A 15,900-nucleotide genomic window follows, 5' to 3' on the forward strand; every position below is an offset into this window, starting at 1 on the left:
TGTTCCAAGAGTGAGGTGTTGTGGCCATACTAGGGAGACATTCAAAAGGGCTGTTTGGGGGGGGGGGTACGGTACTTCTAAACGAAGTAACAGGAACCAGGAAGGTAGAATTGGATTTATATACCACCTTTCTAGTCTTCACACACTTTACACTAGAGGCCGGAGTTTATTTCTATGCAAGTGCTTTATGTCTAAATCCAACACCTACATGTATGTTTTGGAATTACTGTGTCAACGTCTCTCAAGTGCCATAGATGTAGAATAAATAGAGTGGCACGATATTCTCTCCCCTCAGAGAACCTGGGTTACAATGTAACCAATCAAGCTCAGGTTGAAGCTTCAAATCCAGACTTCACAAACAATTAAAGGACTCAGGGTCTTTTATATATAGTCAGTGAGTAAATATGAGGGATCCACACAACAGTTAAGTTATTCTCACTGTTTTAAAGATGAGTACATAAATATTAAATTATCTAAATAATACATTAAAAAACAGAAATGTAAATAATTTACTGTGAAAGCATTGTCAACTTAATCTAGTTGATAAACTAATCAATAAACTCAAATAATTAAATGACCTCCTCAAACTCGGTTGAATATAAAGAAAGCTGTTTCTTTTCTTTTCCCACATTAAATACATGAAAAACATTCACATAGATTATATACTATTGACCCTTAAGTAATTACTGCTATTTACCAGTTCCACTTTGATAAAGCACATGAACTTCAAGATAGAAATGTTCTATCTTCTATTCATAGTTTCAAACTTAGTTATCAGACTGTGAAGATTATGCTTCAACACACCAGATTATCCTATCTAGTTTAAATCAATATTTCTCTCTGTCTACCTCACATACACCAACTAACACCTCATGCAATACGGTCTCCAAGTTTCCACCGTATTGCATGAGCTGCCATGTGCTCCTTCAAAGCCTTGGCTCTGAGATGTTGTTGGGTCATGAAGAAACTCAAACACGTCATGGGGAGAGCGCCAGAATCTGTCTGAGCTGAAAGATCGCATTCCTCCTCTTCCTATGCTTTATGACTGCAAATTGATTTCTGAGCCTGTTGGTGAAAAGTACACCATGAGGTGAAGGATGGATGGATAGATGGATGGATGGAATATGAAAGCCAGAGGACGAATGGTCGGGTGATAAGCGGGCCTGACAAACCTGAAGGGCTTATCACTAATATCCCCTCATTTCAGAGTCAATTACAGTATGGAGATGCAGTGAGGTGAATACTAAATAGGAACTAGCACTTCAGCAGTGAACTTAAAAATACATACATCACATATAGGCACATATAAGCAGATAGTGTAGAAGAACAAAGGAACAATGCACAAGATTGTCAATTTAATATAGATAAATTTAGCTCTGTATGCAAAAGCAGAAATATTAAAGTGAGCCAGACTAATTACAAGCCACACCAAGTGTCGTCATATAATCATAGAAGCCATTTCAGATAACCTCAGCAAAAAATCCTTACACAATAAACCCTTCCATATAATGAGACGCCTGGCCTCGTTTCATTTGAATGCTTCTGCCCAAATTGAAATGTCCGCTTACAGCCTGGAATGAACCTAGCACGGCTGCAAATTGCAGAATTTGTTTTCAGTTCCAGGACTAAAGAACTGCAAAAGCACCTATTACCATTCAAGTATTTAATTTGTGCAGACTAACAAAAACAACAACTTTCACTCAAGCTCATTACACTACACACTCTCTCCCAGATTTTTTGAGTTGTGACGGTTATGTAAATGGGCTCAAGTGACTGTAGAATTTAAATAGGAATCTGTAATGTGGTCTGATAATGAGATTGCCTGTTTTCTTCAATATTAGATGTAATTTAAAGTACGAACGTGACGCACTGCACAATTCTCCGTGTTACTATCGTATTAATATTCTATCTGATATTTTACTGTGGTTTCATTAGAGTCAGAGGCACATGTACTCTTCCACTACACTGTTTGCTATGACTTTGTTGAAGGTGAGTTTCTAAATCTTCTTATGTTTTTCATTATTGATCATTTAGCAGAGTCAAGCGGTTGCTCCCTTGTATTTTAGAACCACAGTTAAAGCTTTTAGTCTTGGAACAAATGACCTAAGATAGATAGAAAATCTAACTTTCATTGCATGCATCTAGCTCTCTATATTTCACAGACTAAGCAATAATAATGCATTTAAGTCAATATAAAGAAAAAAACAAGTGCAATAGATTAATTTAAACGGTTGTAAGTATGGTGGTAGAAGTTTCATAATGTCGGGGTTTAATTCCTGGCTTTTCTAGTCTTCATGTCAAAGAGTCCTTGGGCAAGATGCTGAACCACACAGACACTTTAAAAGGCTTTCAAACGTGACTTTGCATGTAGTTTATAGCGTAAAAAGTTCTATGACTGTTCAGTGAGGCCAGAAAACTGCAGTATCAGTACTAGTCTAATTAATGCCCTTCTTAATGTAGATGCTTTTGGACTGCAGGAACTTTTTCATACTTCTATTAACTCTTTGAACGGTTGATTGCGCCCTCCTTTTTTCCTATGTCTGTGCTTCAGGATCTATTATCTACTGTACTTCATACAACTCAATCTTAAGGTCTCTTGTTTCAGCTAACCTTGAGAGACCTGAGTGTTACAGTGATTGGTCCAGCTGTAAATGTACAGTAAATTGTCAGAAGTATGAATTCATCAATGGCCACCACCATTAAAAAAAGTGCAAACAGCTATTATGTTGACCCTTCTAGAACAAAACAGAGAGAAATGAACCAGCAGTGAAGTCCAAACTGTATTGCGCCTACATGATATGTCAGAAATACAGTGTGATTGTAGCTCATCAGGGGGAAATATAAAAATCCTTGCACAAAATTCCCTTCAGCTTGCTACTCGGTATCCGCTACAGCGAAGCAATCTGGAGCGAAAATGAAGAGGTTGAAATAGGATTATGAGAAAATACGGGACAACAGCAAGAGCCCATGTTTCACTACCAACCACTGGCTGGCAATTACATTAGTTCAGAGTTCCTATTAATAGTGTCAGTGAAAACAACAACAATAACAAAAGATGAATGCCAGGTAGTTCTTGGTAGTGGGGAGGGAGTTATCATCAGTTACCTTCTCTACAGGAAGTCTCTAGAAGTGTTTGGGATTCATGTGCTCAAGAGTGTGTAATACCTTCCTTTAAAAGTCCACAATTTTTAAAAGTGTGCACCATTATTCGCATCATACCAACTATCTCTATTATAAAAGCCTGCTTTGCCAACCTGTAATTGTAGGCGTAACTGTCTAAACTAGTTAGTTTTAACAGGTCAATAAAGCATTGAACATATTTCAGTCAGACAAGTGAGATTTTGAATAATTTATTAGCAGCAGAATATAGCTATTAAAGTTTGGGATCTACACTTCCTGCAAATAAATTGGGGAAGTCATATAGGCACAGGAGCCTACAGGTGGATACTAGTTGGAGAGGTCTAAACAGCAGGCAGCAGGCTGCCATTTCCCCTTTTTTCCTTGTCTTCCAATGACACTGGAAACCCTCTGAAAAATAACCAGCTCCCTTTCTTAATGACTTGCTTTGCTATCTGCATGATGGATGGTCACCACTTGCTTCCAGGTGACACGATGTCTGTTCCTGTGTCTCTGCAGCCACAGTTGTGCTGACAGGACTGGAGCCCAACACAACATACGAGGTTCGAGTGGCAGCTGTCAACGGAAAGGGCCAGGGCGACTTCAGCCACACGGAAACCTTCCAGACCTTACCCATCCGTAAGTCCGCTTACTTATTCAAATCTGAATCAGTGACGTATGCATATGTGGTCAAAAGTTTACATCCACTGGTCATGGGCATGAGTGGTCAAATTTCCAGCAAGAATTACACCAGAGACTTGTTGATGGCTACAAAAAGCATCTTGTTGAAGTACAACTTGCTAGAAAATTCCCCCAAAAAACAAACGTGTAAAGCACACCCAGTTAGTAAGTTATTAAAGATGTATGCTGTACAATCACTCTACCCTGGAAAAAGAACACTTCAAAGAGGTCATTAAAAGTCCAAATATACCATGACATTCATGCCCATGAGGAGTATATGTACATTTCTGACCACAACGTATGGAATGAAATAATATATTATTAATATATAATAGTTTGATAGCAGTTATACTGGGTTAATTGTTAGCTACTGGCATATATCAGCTGTTAGGATTAGAAAATACAGATGAAATAAAACATCTGTGGAAACTATAGATCATAATAAAGCCACGTGACTGGAATGCAAACATTCTTCAGGAATCTATTCAAGGCACCAGCACCTTAGTGAAATGAAGCCTATTTGCAATCCTCTGCAGCCTTGCCATGTTTCTATCAGAGACGGCTTCCTGCTCCTGTTTCTCTGATATGAATTCACATTATTTGGGCTTGGAAATAGATCCTGTCAAATTTGTGTCTTGATGTAAAACTGCTGCATTAAAAATTATGCACTGCAGGGGTTTACGGTAAGCATTTTATTTATTCTAGCAATCTGGCACGGCGGGATTGCAGTAAATCCAGGCAAGGCCACAGGAAAAGTGTTTCCATCCTTAATAATATACAGCAGTGCAGCTTCCGAGAATGAATGTTAGAAAGAAGACCCAATTAGCAAAATACAGTGAATAATAAAAACCTGGAGTCAACATTAATTATAGCCAGGCAATGGGAGTTACCTTGTAATATGAATTTAATTCAGCTTTAAACCTTCTTTCTCCTTGTACTGCATCCTTATCTCATATGTCACGTTGCCACCTGCCCCCCTCCTTGGGAATGCACATTCCAACACACACATACTCACACAAAGACATTGTTTTACATCTCAGCCTCTGCCTCATGTCTTCCTCAGGAGAGCCGAGTCCGCCAGCAGTCCACGGGCAGAGGGACATGGGCAGGGCCTACAGGCTGGGGCTGGTCAAGCAGGACGACGGAGGGATGCCCATTGTGGAGTATATAGTCAAGTACAAGACTGTGAGTGATTTATTACAGTTAAACACAGCTGCTGCCTTCAAGTTTCTCATGACAGCCCCACTATATCGAGCCTATATAAGTGGCAAGTCCAGTTTGATACATTAATACCTTCATTAATGTATCCCTGCTCCGGTCACTCCCATCCACATTTAATGCACAAGGTAAATAAACGCAGGCACATTTAACACAGGTAGAAGGTTCACATTTTGTACTTGTTTTGTAAAAAAAAAAAAAAGGAAAAATCTTTCTTAACCTTTTTTTTGAGAAAGGATGACTGAAATGCTGCTGCAATTTTAAACCTTCATTTACTGGCCTCCATTTGTATTTCTGTATCATTAATCAGCTGGAAGCACAAAGTTTAAATTGTAGTAGGCTGCTTTTAAGGGTGTTTTTCATGTCATGTCAATGCATTTGAAAGTTTTAGTGAGTCATTTCACTGCCTTTTTGTCCTCGTTGTGAAATGGTCACATTAAATCAACGGCACTACTCATTTGTCACTCGTCCATTTTTCCATCCTTAGGTCAGCAGTTTACCTCCCAATTGCTACCTTTCCAGGTAGCAAATTACACATGCTTGTTGCTTTTTGGAGAGAAACCTGAAAGGACACAGTGAAAACTGAAATACAAAGAAAGTACCATTTTATGCCCGCTTAGTGAATTACAGTAGTGCAAAAACTCTTGAGCCACCTCATTTTGCTAGGAAAATGGGGGAAAAGAGTGAAAGGATGTACTGAAATGTGCAAATATATATGGAAATACAGTATATAAGGCAAAAACAGCATTTGTACAATTCTAATGAGCTTGGAAGTGAATATTTGGTGTGACCACCTTTACTCTTCAGCACAGTCTGAACTCTCTTAGGCAGCTTTCTTGTCATTTCTTCAGGAAAGTAGTCTTCAGGAATAGTTTTCCAGGCTTCTTGAAGGACATTCAAAGCTCTTCTTTGGATGTTTCTGCCTTTTGTTCTGTTCTCTGTCAACATGATCCCACACTGCTTCAATAATCTTGAGGTCTGGGCTCTGGGGAGGTCAATCCATGACTGATAGGATTCCACTGTTTGTTTTTCTATGAATGTTATGAATGTTCTAAGATTGAAAAGAAAAGCGACTGGACTTCTTTAAGTTTTTCAAAACTGGATTATAGATGGCAAACAGTTGGTGCTGTAGACCACCCCTCTGTTCAAAGATGGTCGTTCACAGTGAACATAGATGGCTTCTTTTACTCCTCTTTGAAACCATCTGTCTTCTCCGTCCAAAATGTGAACATTGGTATCCTCGAAAGAATGACCTTTGTCCTTTAGATGCCTACGTACAGCTGAGTCTTGTCCTGTCGAGGTGGCCCTCCTATGTTGTGCCATGCATTTATGAAGTGGCTGTTTGGTTTCTCCGATGTAAATGTAAATGTAAAATCATTCCTGGCTGTTGATTTTCGACATGATTTTCAGATACTGTTCATCTTTTTTTTTTAACAACACCATGTTGAGATATGACAAGTTTTCAGCTAATAGCTCGTTGGGATCACTTTGTTGTTGCAAAATACTATTTCATGCCTGTCTCACACTGTGTAGTCTTTGGCATTTTCATAGATTCATCTAAAGAAATGGGAACAAATAATGTGTTTTTGTGGCAGGCTGCTAGTAACAAACTGACAACTTAGTTATTTTCTTTTTACTACGTTGTCTGTTATGTGTAGACACTAGTTCATCCTTTGAGTTGGGGGCCTTTTTATGCTTCAGAGTCCAGTAACTTTAATCTGATTTGGCATAGAGAACCTGTAGTGATTGGTAACACTGTTTTCTGCTGCTACACTTTTTAAGTAGATTTCACTTGTTCAATCAATGTATTTTTGTTGTCACTGAGGCTTTTTTAACAATAAACCCATCACAGTTGGCAGATTTTAGAAACTATTTTCAAAATCAAGAAAAATGAGAGCAACAAATTCAGCAGAAGTCAGTGTTTTCTAATAGTTCCAAGTATGTCTTTTTTTTTTGACAGTCATTAGATGGCACACGATACTGGGAATGCCTTTTCCCTCCACTGGAGTGTGTGTGACTCTCTAGTTTGACATGTTGTGACTGAGTTTACTAGATGATGCTTCTTGAGTATCTTTTTTTCAGCCCCTGTTTCACTCACTTGTTCTAAATGGGGGTACACACGTGAGCAAGTAGTTGATATTGTGTGTGTGTGTGTGTGTGTGTGTGTGTGTGTGTGTGTGTGTGTGTTAAAATGCAAAAAGCAGCTTAAACTCACAAGATAAGAGGAGCGACTGAGTTGAGGCCAGGAAGCAGAATAGATGGCACTCGCACAAAAACTCTCCACAGGACTAAGTGGATTTAGGCTGGTCCAAATCTCCTATCTCCCCAGTGCTAATGTGTCCAAGCAGGCATTTCTCTGTCTCATTGAGAAAGCGGCAGAGATTTAAAATAATAAAACCATGCTGCTGAAAAGAGGGTCAGGGAGTCTCAATGAGGCTTTTGGAGGCCGAAAAGGATGCCAGTGAAGATGTTTCACACCCCACTAATCTAATGCCCCTGTCTGGCGTCAGGAACACACAAACTGCTTCACTGTGGATGGAACAGAGAGCCTGAAAGCAGACAGCATTTCAGTAGGGATCGCTTTAGGCAGAAGATTCTTATTTTTATCTGCGGGCATTTATAATTGGAGGTATTGACTCTATTCTGCTACCTCACTGACATCAGACATGACATTGCTGACCCTCATGAAGATTCACCCTGAAAATGTGTGTTTTTGAGTCAACATAAAAGAGATCTTTGCTGATATTTTAAGTATCATCATTTCTTGATTGGAGCCAGACTTTGTTTGTTGTTGTGTTTTGATAAATCCAAACTTGAAATTTTAGGAATGTCGTTGTCAAAATGTACAGAGTAGGTCAGGGGAGAGGTACTAGAGTGCGTATCTATACCGATCTGTAGAACACGGTGGAGGCTCTGTCATGTTCAGGATCTGCTCTCTCAGTTTATGAGGTGGCCATAGAACAGGTTCTCCTAGTTTGAAAGTTAGTGGTTTGCGCTTTGCTTGCTCCAGCCTCCAGTCTGCATGCCTTGCAGAAAATACTGAACCCTCCAATGCGTTCATGGTCGAGTGAATGTGTGTGAAAGTTAGATAGAAGGCACTTAGGTATTACAAAAAGTAACTGTGTGAATGAGTGTTAATTTGTGAATGAGGCATGTTGTATAAAAGCTTTTGAGTGTTTAAGTAGAGTACAAAAGCACTATATAAGAGCTAGTCCATTTATCAATTCTGCCAGTGGTTTGGGAATCTTATCGAAATAGATGGAGTTGCGAATGCAGAAAAGTACAGGGATAGAAGTGGGTTGCAAAGCAGCTTGTAGATTTAGTTGCAAAGTAGCTTAAATGGCAAGCCCTACAGTAGAAGGGACCCGATCCATTGGTTGATGTGAGTTGGCATGGAGATCAGCTGATCTGCTGGGATTGCTACACAGTTTTTGCACAGACTCGTTAGTCAGGATTTTACAATTCAGATGAAATGTTACATATTTTTAAGTCCTGCACCTTGACTTTTGTAAAATCCCGTTTTTAATGGTTCTCAAACTCAGGGAGGAAAAAATTGCCAAGGAGGTGAGACTAATAAGCACACAGTACAGTTAGCATGCTTTCAGCGCCACGCTCTCAGACTGACTCTTCAGTTTCCAGTGCTTTGTTTGCAGTTGGTTTCTTTATGAAGGCTCGGGAAGGAGTAGAGACAAAAGGCTGAGGCCACAAAGAGAACTGTGTGATACCGATGACAGGCTCAGGATTACTGTTTCTTTATACCTATTCAAACACATCTGTGGGGGCGTTTCACAACCGAGCCTGATTGTAGTAACTCTCAAAACTCCCAGATTGAAAACACAAAGGGTAAATTGCTGTTTATCAAATACAACAACACTTTCGCTGATCGCCTTTGATTCAAAGTGAAACATAGAGCTTTGATTAAAACCAGGTAATAAGGGTGTCTTTTGATACTCTTTATCTTTCTATCCCTCTCTTACCCCTCCCTCCGCCAGGATAAAGAGGAACAGTGGATGACCAAGCTCGTTCCAGGTGCGAAGGACCATGCCTTGCTGCACCCGCTCCAGTGGAACACGAGATATGAAGTGGAAATCACAGCGCGCAACGTGAAAGGCCTGTCGGAGCCCACCTTCTATCAGTTCTTCATGCCACAGAAACCTGACATTACAGGTAAAAGCATGATAGAGGAAAACTTCAGCTTGTAATTTGCTCTTTTTTAACATTTCCACTTTCTCATAGATGCCTTTTTGAGTTGCTCTTAAATGCCTTTTGAAAGTCCCCAAAGAACACTTTTGAACTTGTTGTGTTAAGTGGTGGGTCAGTCGTGCCACTAGAAGGAGCGCTGACGATAACAAAAGCAGGAGAGCAAGATGTTCCAGTCAAGATAAAGCGAGCCTGAAAACGCAGCAGGCCTTGTTGCCGCTTTGCTTTCTGGACAAATGATGCTGCTGTCATCTCAGAAATAGTGCCCTGGCCTCTCCGGCAACAGATTTCTCTCTGTATGATTGTCGAATGGGGTTTAAATCCCACAGAGAAGCACTTTACTCCGAAGTTTTTTAAAGGCGCGTTGAAAAGCTGAGAATTTTTCCTCTGTGAAAAGCCAAAACGTCCTTAGTTTGACAGCCGATTGTCTACATTTGGCCAGTTTTTTGAAGGCATAAGAAAAAGTGAGCAAACAAAACAACTAACTGGAGAGTTTGGAGAACAGATATTAAGTGTTAGAGCAATACTCCACAAAGTGAAAGAAGCTGTAAAGGATGAACTATTCAAACTAGTAATCTCTAACAGGATCATGCTCCCAAAATATATTGTACTCGGATAGCGATTTCCATTATCAGGATCACGTTTTCAAACGATTAAGGGAAGAGTGTTTTGTTTTTTTACAGGAAGCTTGAGCAGCAGCCTTGACTTCAGTGCATTAGTGCAGTCCCCTTTAAAACTGCTTCAGGGCTTGTGCACACCAGTGCTTAGTCGAGACCACAGGTTTTCAAGCTGAGAGACAAGACGCACACAGTTGCATGAGGTGAAAGGGACAGGTGGATGTCGGTGTCCCAAAAACAGAAAGACTATAAATGTGGCCCATTTAGCGACACAGTCAGCAGTTCCAGTGTTCACAGTGATCGCTGGGACAGCATTGGACAGTATCTTTTCTATACAAATGCTGTTGAAATAATAATGAAGTAGTTTGCTTATAGTATTCCTTTTGAGTCTTTATAGATGAAAATAAGAAAAAGATGTCTTTCACTTTGTTTTCACGATGCTTCGCCTTGGAGTAACCCATCTGCTTCTGTCTGCCTACCTGAGGCTAGTGCTACATACGCTGAAGTCCTGATGGGGAAAAGAGAGTTGTTTTCTGCCTGTGAAACTTGAGCCATGCTGCTAAAAACATGGTAATATGATGGAGCAGTAAAAGTGGATGAAACTTGGATGTGGAAAGCACCTGTGGTTAAATTCGTTTCAACTTAGGTTTGTTTAGAAAGCACCAATTAGGAGCAGAGTTGCCTCAAGGGGCTTTATATTCTAGGGTAAAGACACTAGAATATTAGAAAGGCAGCACAAAAGACACATAGACAATATAGGAAAAAGCCAGAGTTTCATAATTACTAATGATTAAAATGATTAATGGTGTATAAACCAATGGAGAGTGAGAAGAAGTGAGTGAAGAAGTGTTCAGTGCAGCATGGGAAGCTCAAAGCAGCCTAGGCTTAATGCAGCATAACTAAGGAGAGGTTCAGGATCATATCATCCAACGCTAACTATAAGCTTTATTAAAAAAGGAAAGTTTTAAGCCTAATCTTAGAGTAGAGATGTCTGTCTCCCAAATCCATAATGGGAGCTGGTTGCACAGGAGAGAGGCCTGAAAGTTGAAGCCTCCCATTATACTTTTAGAAACTCTAGAAGCCAAGATGAAAAACATATGATTTGTCTTTCTAGTCTCTGTCAGTAGTCTCACTTCAACATTTGAATCAACTGAAAGCTGTTCTGGGAGCTTTCAGAGCCACCTGATAATAATGAATTACAGTAGTCAAATCTAACTTTTTTTTTTAGGATCTAATCTCAGAAAATGAACAACAACAATTCTGCTTAGAAATCATTGGAAAGAAGTCCAGAACATGTCAGTCTCATGTGTTTGGACATTCTATTCAAATGTCCCTGGATAAAATGCAAGCAGGAACTAAGGGAAAATTTAACATATTTAATGTTGTTCCAATTACTGGCCAAAAAAAGAACCTAAAATGTAAGGGATGTAAATATTTCCCAACATTATAAACTGAGCGGTGGTTATAAAGCAAATGGCCAAAACAAAATTTCTTGTAATGATGGCATATCAAAAAATAGCATTTGGAGAATAGTCAGCAATCTAACTGTAGATTGTAGCCACTCATCATGCAAAAATGCCAAGTATTTTCTGCTTTAAGATTTGTCACCGTAAAGAATGTGCCTTGTATTATTGTATTTGCCCTTTTGGCATTTGGCCAAACATGTCAAGATGCTAATATTGTTGCTTTTTGTTTTTATCAGAATTATATTTTTTGACTGTTCTTATTTATGCTTTCACCTCAAGGTTCTTGTAAATGTATCACCGTTCTCCTGTTCAGGTACTCTGACTGTCGGCATCCTTGCTAGGGCTTCATTCTCGTCTGCTCTAATAAACAGCACAAGTATTACAATCACACCACGGTTCGCTTCAAAGAAACCCAGCAGAGCACGAGTGAAAATACCCTCAGGCTGTACTTTTCTTCTCTAAAATATCATTCTTTTCTTCTTGTTTTTTCTCGCTGTTTATCTTATGGTCCTCCTGTGGTGCTGCTTTGCAATTCTGCTGAAATTCATTGAGAATGGAGCGCAGATGGAACGTCTCTAGTCGAGCTCGCTTCTCATTTGAAAGAGCGACACGCACACGCATAAGCCAATATACAGACACAGATAACTTCTTCAGCTCTTGGTCTTGGGTATTCTTATGTTGAGACTGCGCTGTTCTGCTGCATAACAGTGTATGTGCTTGTTTCTCTCCTGATAGTTTGACTTGAGCCTTCTTGTTTTTTTGTTCGGGGAGGGCAAAAAAAGCTAGAAAATTCTAAAGACAAAGATGGTTACAGCTACTGCAGCATCTTCTGTGTAGTATTCATTTAGATTTTTTTTTCTTTTTGTTTGTTCTAGGTTTATCTTTAGAAATAAATAATTATCTTTTGATTGGAAAATTGTTATGATTTACTGCTAGTGTTGACTAGCAAGTTGAGCTAGCTTCTATGACTGTGACTGTTTCTTAATTGTGATACTATTATTGTATGATACACACTATGCAAGTACACTATGTAGAGTACTTGTATAACATGTGAATTTAGTGAGAGTAGTGCTGTCTTAAACTGAACACAGCAAAATGCTCACTCGAAGTAACAGCTGCAATTTTGACCAACTATTTTGCTAGCTGTAGTATGTTTTTAACATATGCAACTTAACCCTTTAAGACCTACCATAGAACCAAGTCCGCCAGAGCTTATATTATATTTTTACATGTTGTGGAGCCATTTTTTGGAGCATTTCAAGTTGCTATACATCAATACAACCATTATAGCCCAAATTTTAATAATGTCTGCATTAAGTGCATAGTAATTACATACATTGCAAAAAAGGGGCGACCGTAGCTCAGGGGGTTGGGAATCGCATCTGTAACCGGAAGGTCGCCGGTTCGATCCCTGGGCTCTCTGTCCTGGTCGTTGTGTCCTTGGGCAAAACACTTTACCCTACCGCCTACTGGTGTTGGCCAGAGGGGCCAATGGCGCGATATGGCAGCCTCACCTCTGTCAGTCTGCCCCAGGGCAGCTGTGGCTACAACTGTAGCTTGCCTCCACCAGTGTATGAATGTGAGAGTGAATGAATAGTGGTATTGTAAGGTGCTTTGGGTGCCTTGAAAAGCGCTATATAAATCCAATCCATTATTATAAAGTCCACTATTTAGATTGAGAAAAGTTTATATAATTATTTAGCCTTGTTGTGCAAACAAGCCTGCATAACTTAATAAATATAGAATTTGAAAAATAACAAACCTAAAAAGAAACACTAGGTACGAGATACATGAGTATGACTATGATACGGTGATACTTTTGGTAAACAACCATTTGACTAACATCTGTCTCACCTGCTCTTGTTCCACCTCTGTTCTGTCGTCATTCTCTCTCTCCCTCTCTGTTCCTCTCTCTCCCTCTTTGTGCTGACAATCAAGCCAAACACCAACATCATCAAATATACAGTTGAAACCAGATATTTACAAACTCTTCAGGTAAAAACACAAACACTTTTTTAATTGTAACATCAAATCAGACTAAATGTTTATTTTTTTTAGATTGATAAATATAAAAAACATATTTGTTAACTTTAAGAGTAAAGAGAGAAACTATCAATTGTAAAAGGCACCAAATTGTATTCAAAATTGAGCCACACTTATGGAGCTCCACAATTCTTTTCCTGGTGTTTTGGTTGACATCTCTTGATTTTCCCATGTCAAAGAAACAGGCTCTGTGTTTTGCCTTATATGGATCCACAGGTGTTACGTCCCCTGGCTAGTCTAGGGGGTTGAATGGACGAACATAAAGGTGGATAGTGAAGGAGGAGCCAAGATGATAACTTTAAAAGGTTTATTTAATGCTGGTGATGAGATTTGGGTTCAGACTGAGGTATAACTTCAGGGAGAGCCAAGGCCAACGTAACAAACAAAACATCCCAGATGTAAAAATAAAAGAAACTTACCTAACTCCAAAGAAAACAAAATACACAACCTATAACCATAACCTACCTAACAACACATAAACAGGAGAAAACGGGATGTCAAAACAAAAGGCAGCTCTCCCCTACAAGCAGTCTGAACATGAAAACAATGCACATACAAATCACAAAGGCATGCAAGCCTGTACAGGTATGGCAACCAAAATGGCCAGAGGGCACAGAAGCACAGCTCCACAGGCCTTAAGTAGTGCTCTGCTGATTAACAATTAGCCGGACTCTGAGCAGCATCCAATCAGGACAGAGGAGGTGGAGCCTAGACAAAACAAAGAGTTAGGCTGTATCCCAATACAGGGTCTGCAGCCTTAAAGTACGCAGTCTCAACGATCCTCAAGGGCCGCGTACTTAAAGACCGCTAAGGCCGGAAGTGCGAGGCTTGTGAAATGGGACGGTCTAGCCTCCGTTGCGCTGCCCAGGTTGCCTAGCAACCATGATACTAACAGCTGGAAATGTTTCATACAGCTTTGTTTGACAGAAATGAAGGAGAAAATCATTTGTTCATTTGTTTGTTTGTTTCTACATGAGCTTTGATCATTCTCTGTAAGATGAAGGTCAGCTATTGAAGGCGTATATTTTAAAGTAAAGGCTTTAAAACCAAGTTAGTACAAACGTCACTAATGTCACATAACTTTGCCGACATGTGGCCAACAGTAATGTTTTAATGTTCTTCGTTATTAAACATTTGCACATAAATAAGTGACATAATATTCAGTACTTACTTAAAGTAAGCCGTTTTTTTCCGGCAAAATTATCCACACCCACCGCCGCGCTATGCATTCTGGGATATATTGGGCCATGAAGCCACGTCCTTAAAATTCAGGGAAATGAAGGACGCATTTGAGGGCCGCATTTCGAGCAGCCTTCGAATTGGGACAGCCTTCGTCGCGTCGCTGTGACGTAATCGGCCTTAAAATGCGGTCTTTAAGGCTGCAGACCCTGAATTGGGATACAGCCATGGACTCTACTAACCTATCAGAAGCTTCTTCAGCTCAGAATGGAATCGTCTGGAGTTTTCTTATTAATTAACAATAAACTTAGTGTATATGTACTCCTAAATTTGATGAAAGTGAAAAGAGAGACAGCTCTCTCTCTCTCTCTCTCTTTATTCTGACATTTAACTAATTCAAAAGATATTTCAATATTTATTTATCCAAAACAAAACAGGTTTACTCTAAATTGATGTTGTACAGTAAAAAAATGTTCTTGTGTTTTCCATAAAGTGTATGTAAGTATCTGGTTTAAACTGTGAATATACTGCTGTGTATTGAAATTCCTCCTGTTTGCATTGAAATATACTGAACAACATACAAAGCATAATATCTAAAATAACATTTTCCATATTGCACTACCATAGTTTTTTCTTTGAAAGAAGCCCCTTATGTCCATTCTTGTATATCAGTACATTACTATGGGCTCAAAATGTGGTCATAATTATTTTGTACTTGTAAATCAGGATTTGTATGTGTGAAAAGAATTTGTGTGTGCGTAAAAAAGATTTGTGTGTGGACTTGGCCAAAAAAAAACAAAAAAACCCCCTGCAAGTTACAAGTACGAACTTTGACCCTATTTTTCTTCCTTTCATCTGATTGGTCAATGTCATGTCAATCACAAATGTAACAATCCAATCAGAGAACAGATGGGGTTGGCTGTCGGAGGGGTGCTTTTTTTGAACTGCAGGTCTTTGAAGGGAATAAATGCCCTTTTACATGAAAAACCCAGCGTTTTCCTTCATCACCACGAAGGAAAACAGTCTGTGGTCGTCTGAGTTTGGTGGTTTCTGTGTCACAGGTCTACGTGTTTAATACAGGGACTTCCACAGCCTTTTCGACAGCGCTGCGGACCGCGGGGGGACGGCGACGACGACGACAGTGTTTTGGAAATGACAGTCTTCATTACAAAGCTTTCTTCGTTATGAATTAGCATACATGTTTTTATTGAACATTTGAAGAACTAGCAAAAAAAACAAACTCTTGTAGAGGACATAAAGTCAGAGATAGAAACGACAAGCAGCAGGTGCATCTAGTACAGGTAGCTGCAGCACTTCCTGCATCCGATGTGAAAGGACTTTTATGCTGCGCACTGTGACTCACAGCAATGGTCCCGGGT

General features: G+C 39.5%; 1 protein-coding gene across 2 annotated transcripts in view; it reads left to right on the top strand.

Annotated features, from left to right (window-relative positions):
- The window catches only part of ncam2a (neural cell adhesion molecule 2a), a 447,190-nt gene that overhangs the window by 395,107 nt on the left and 36,183 nt on the right, over positions 1-15,900 (top strand). For both annotated transcript variants that reach the window (XM_086284341.1, XM_086284343.1), the window contains exons 13-15: positions 3,637-3,756; positions 4,862-4,983; positions 9,009-9,183. In XM_086284341.1, the coding sequence (XP_086140467.1) occupies positions 3,637-3,756; positions 4,862-4,983; positions 9,009-9,183 (417 nt within the window). The remainder of the gene's footprint in view (positions 1-3,636; positions 3,757-4,861; positions 4,984-9,008; positions 9,184-15,900) is intronic.

This window comes from Aulonocara sp. 'chitande type north' Nkhata Bay, linkage group LG23 (genome assembly GCF_057382095.1).
Source record: "Aulonocara sp. 'chitande type north' Nkhata Bay isolate Kocher_YH1m ecotype deep benthic linkage group LG23, A_spYH_male_GT1.1, whole genome shotgun sequence".
Lineage (NCBI taxonomy): Eukaryota > Metazoa > Chordata > Actinopteri > Cichliformes > Cichlidae > Aulonocara > Aulonocara sp. 'chitande type north' Nkhata Bay.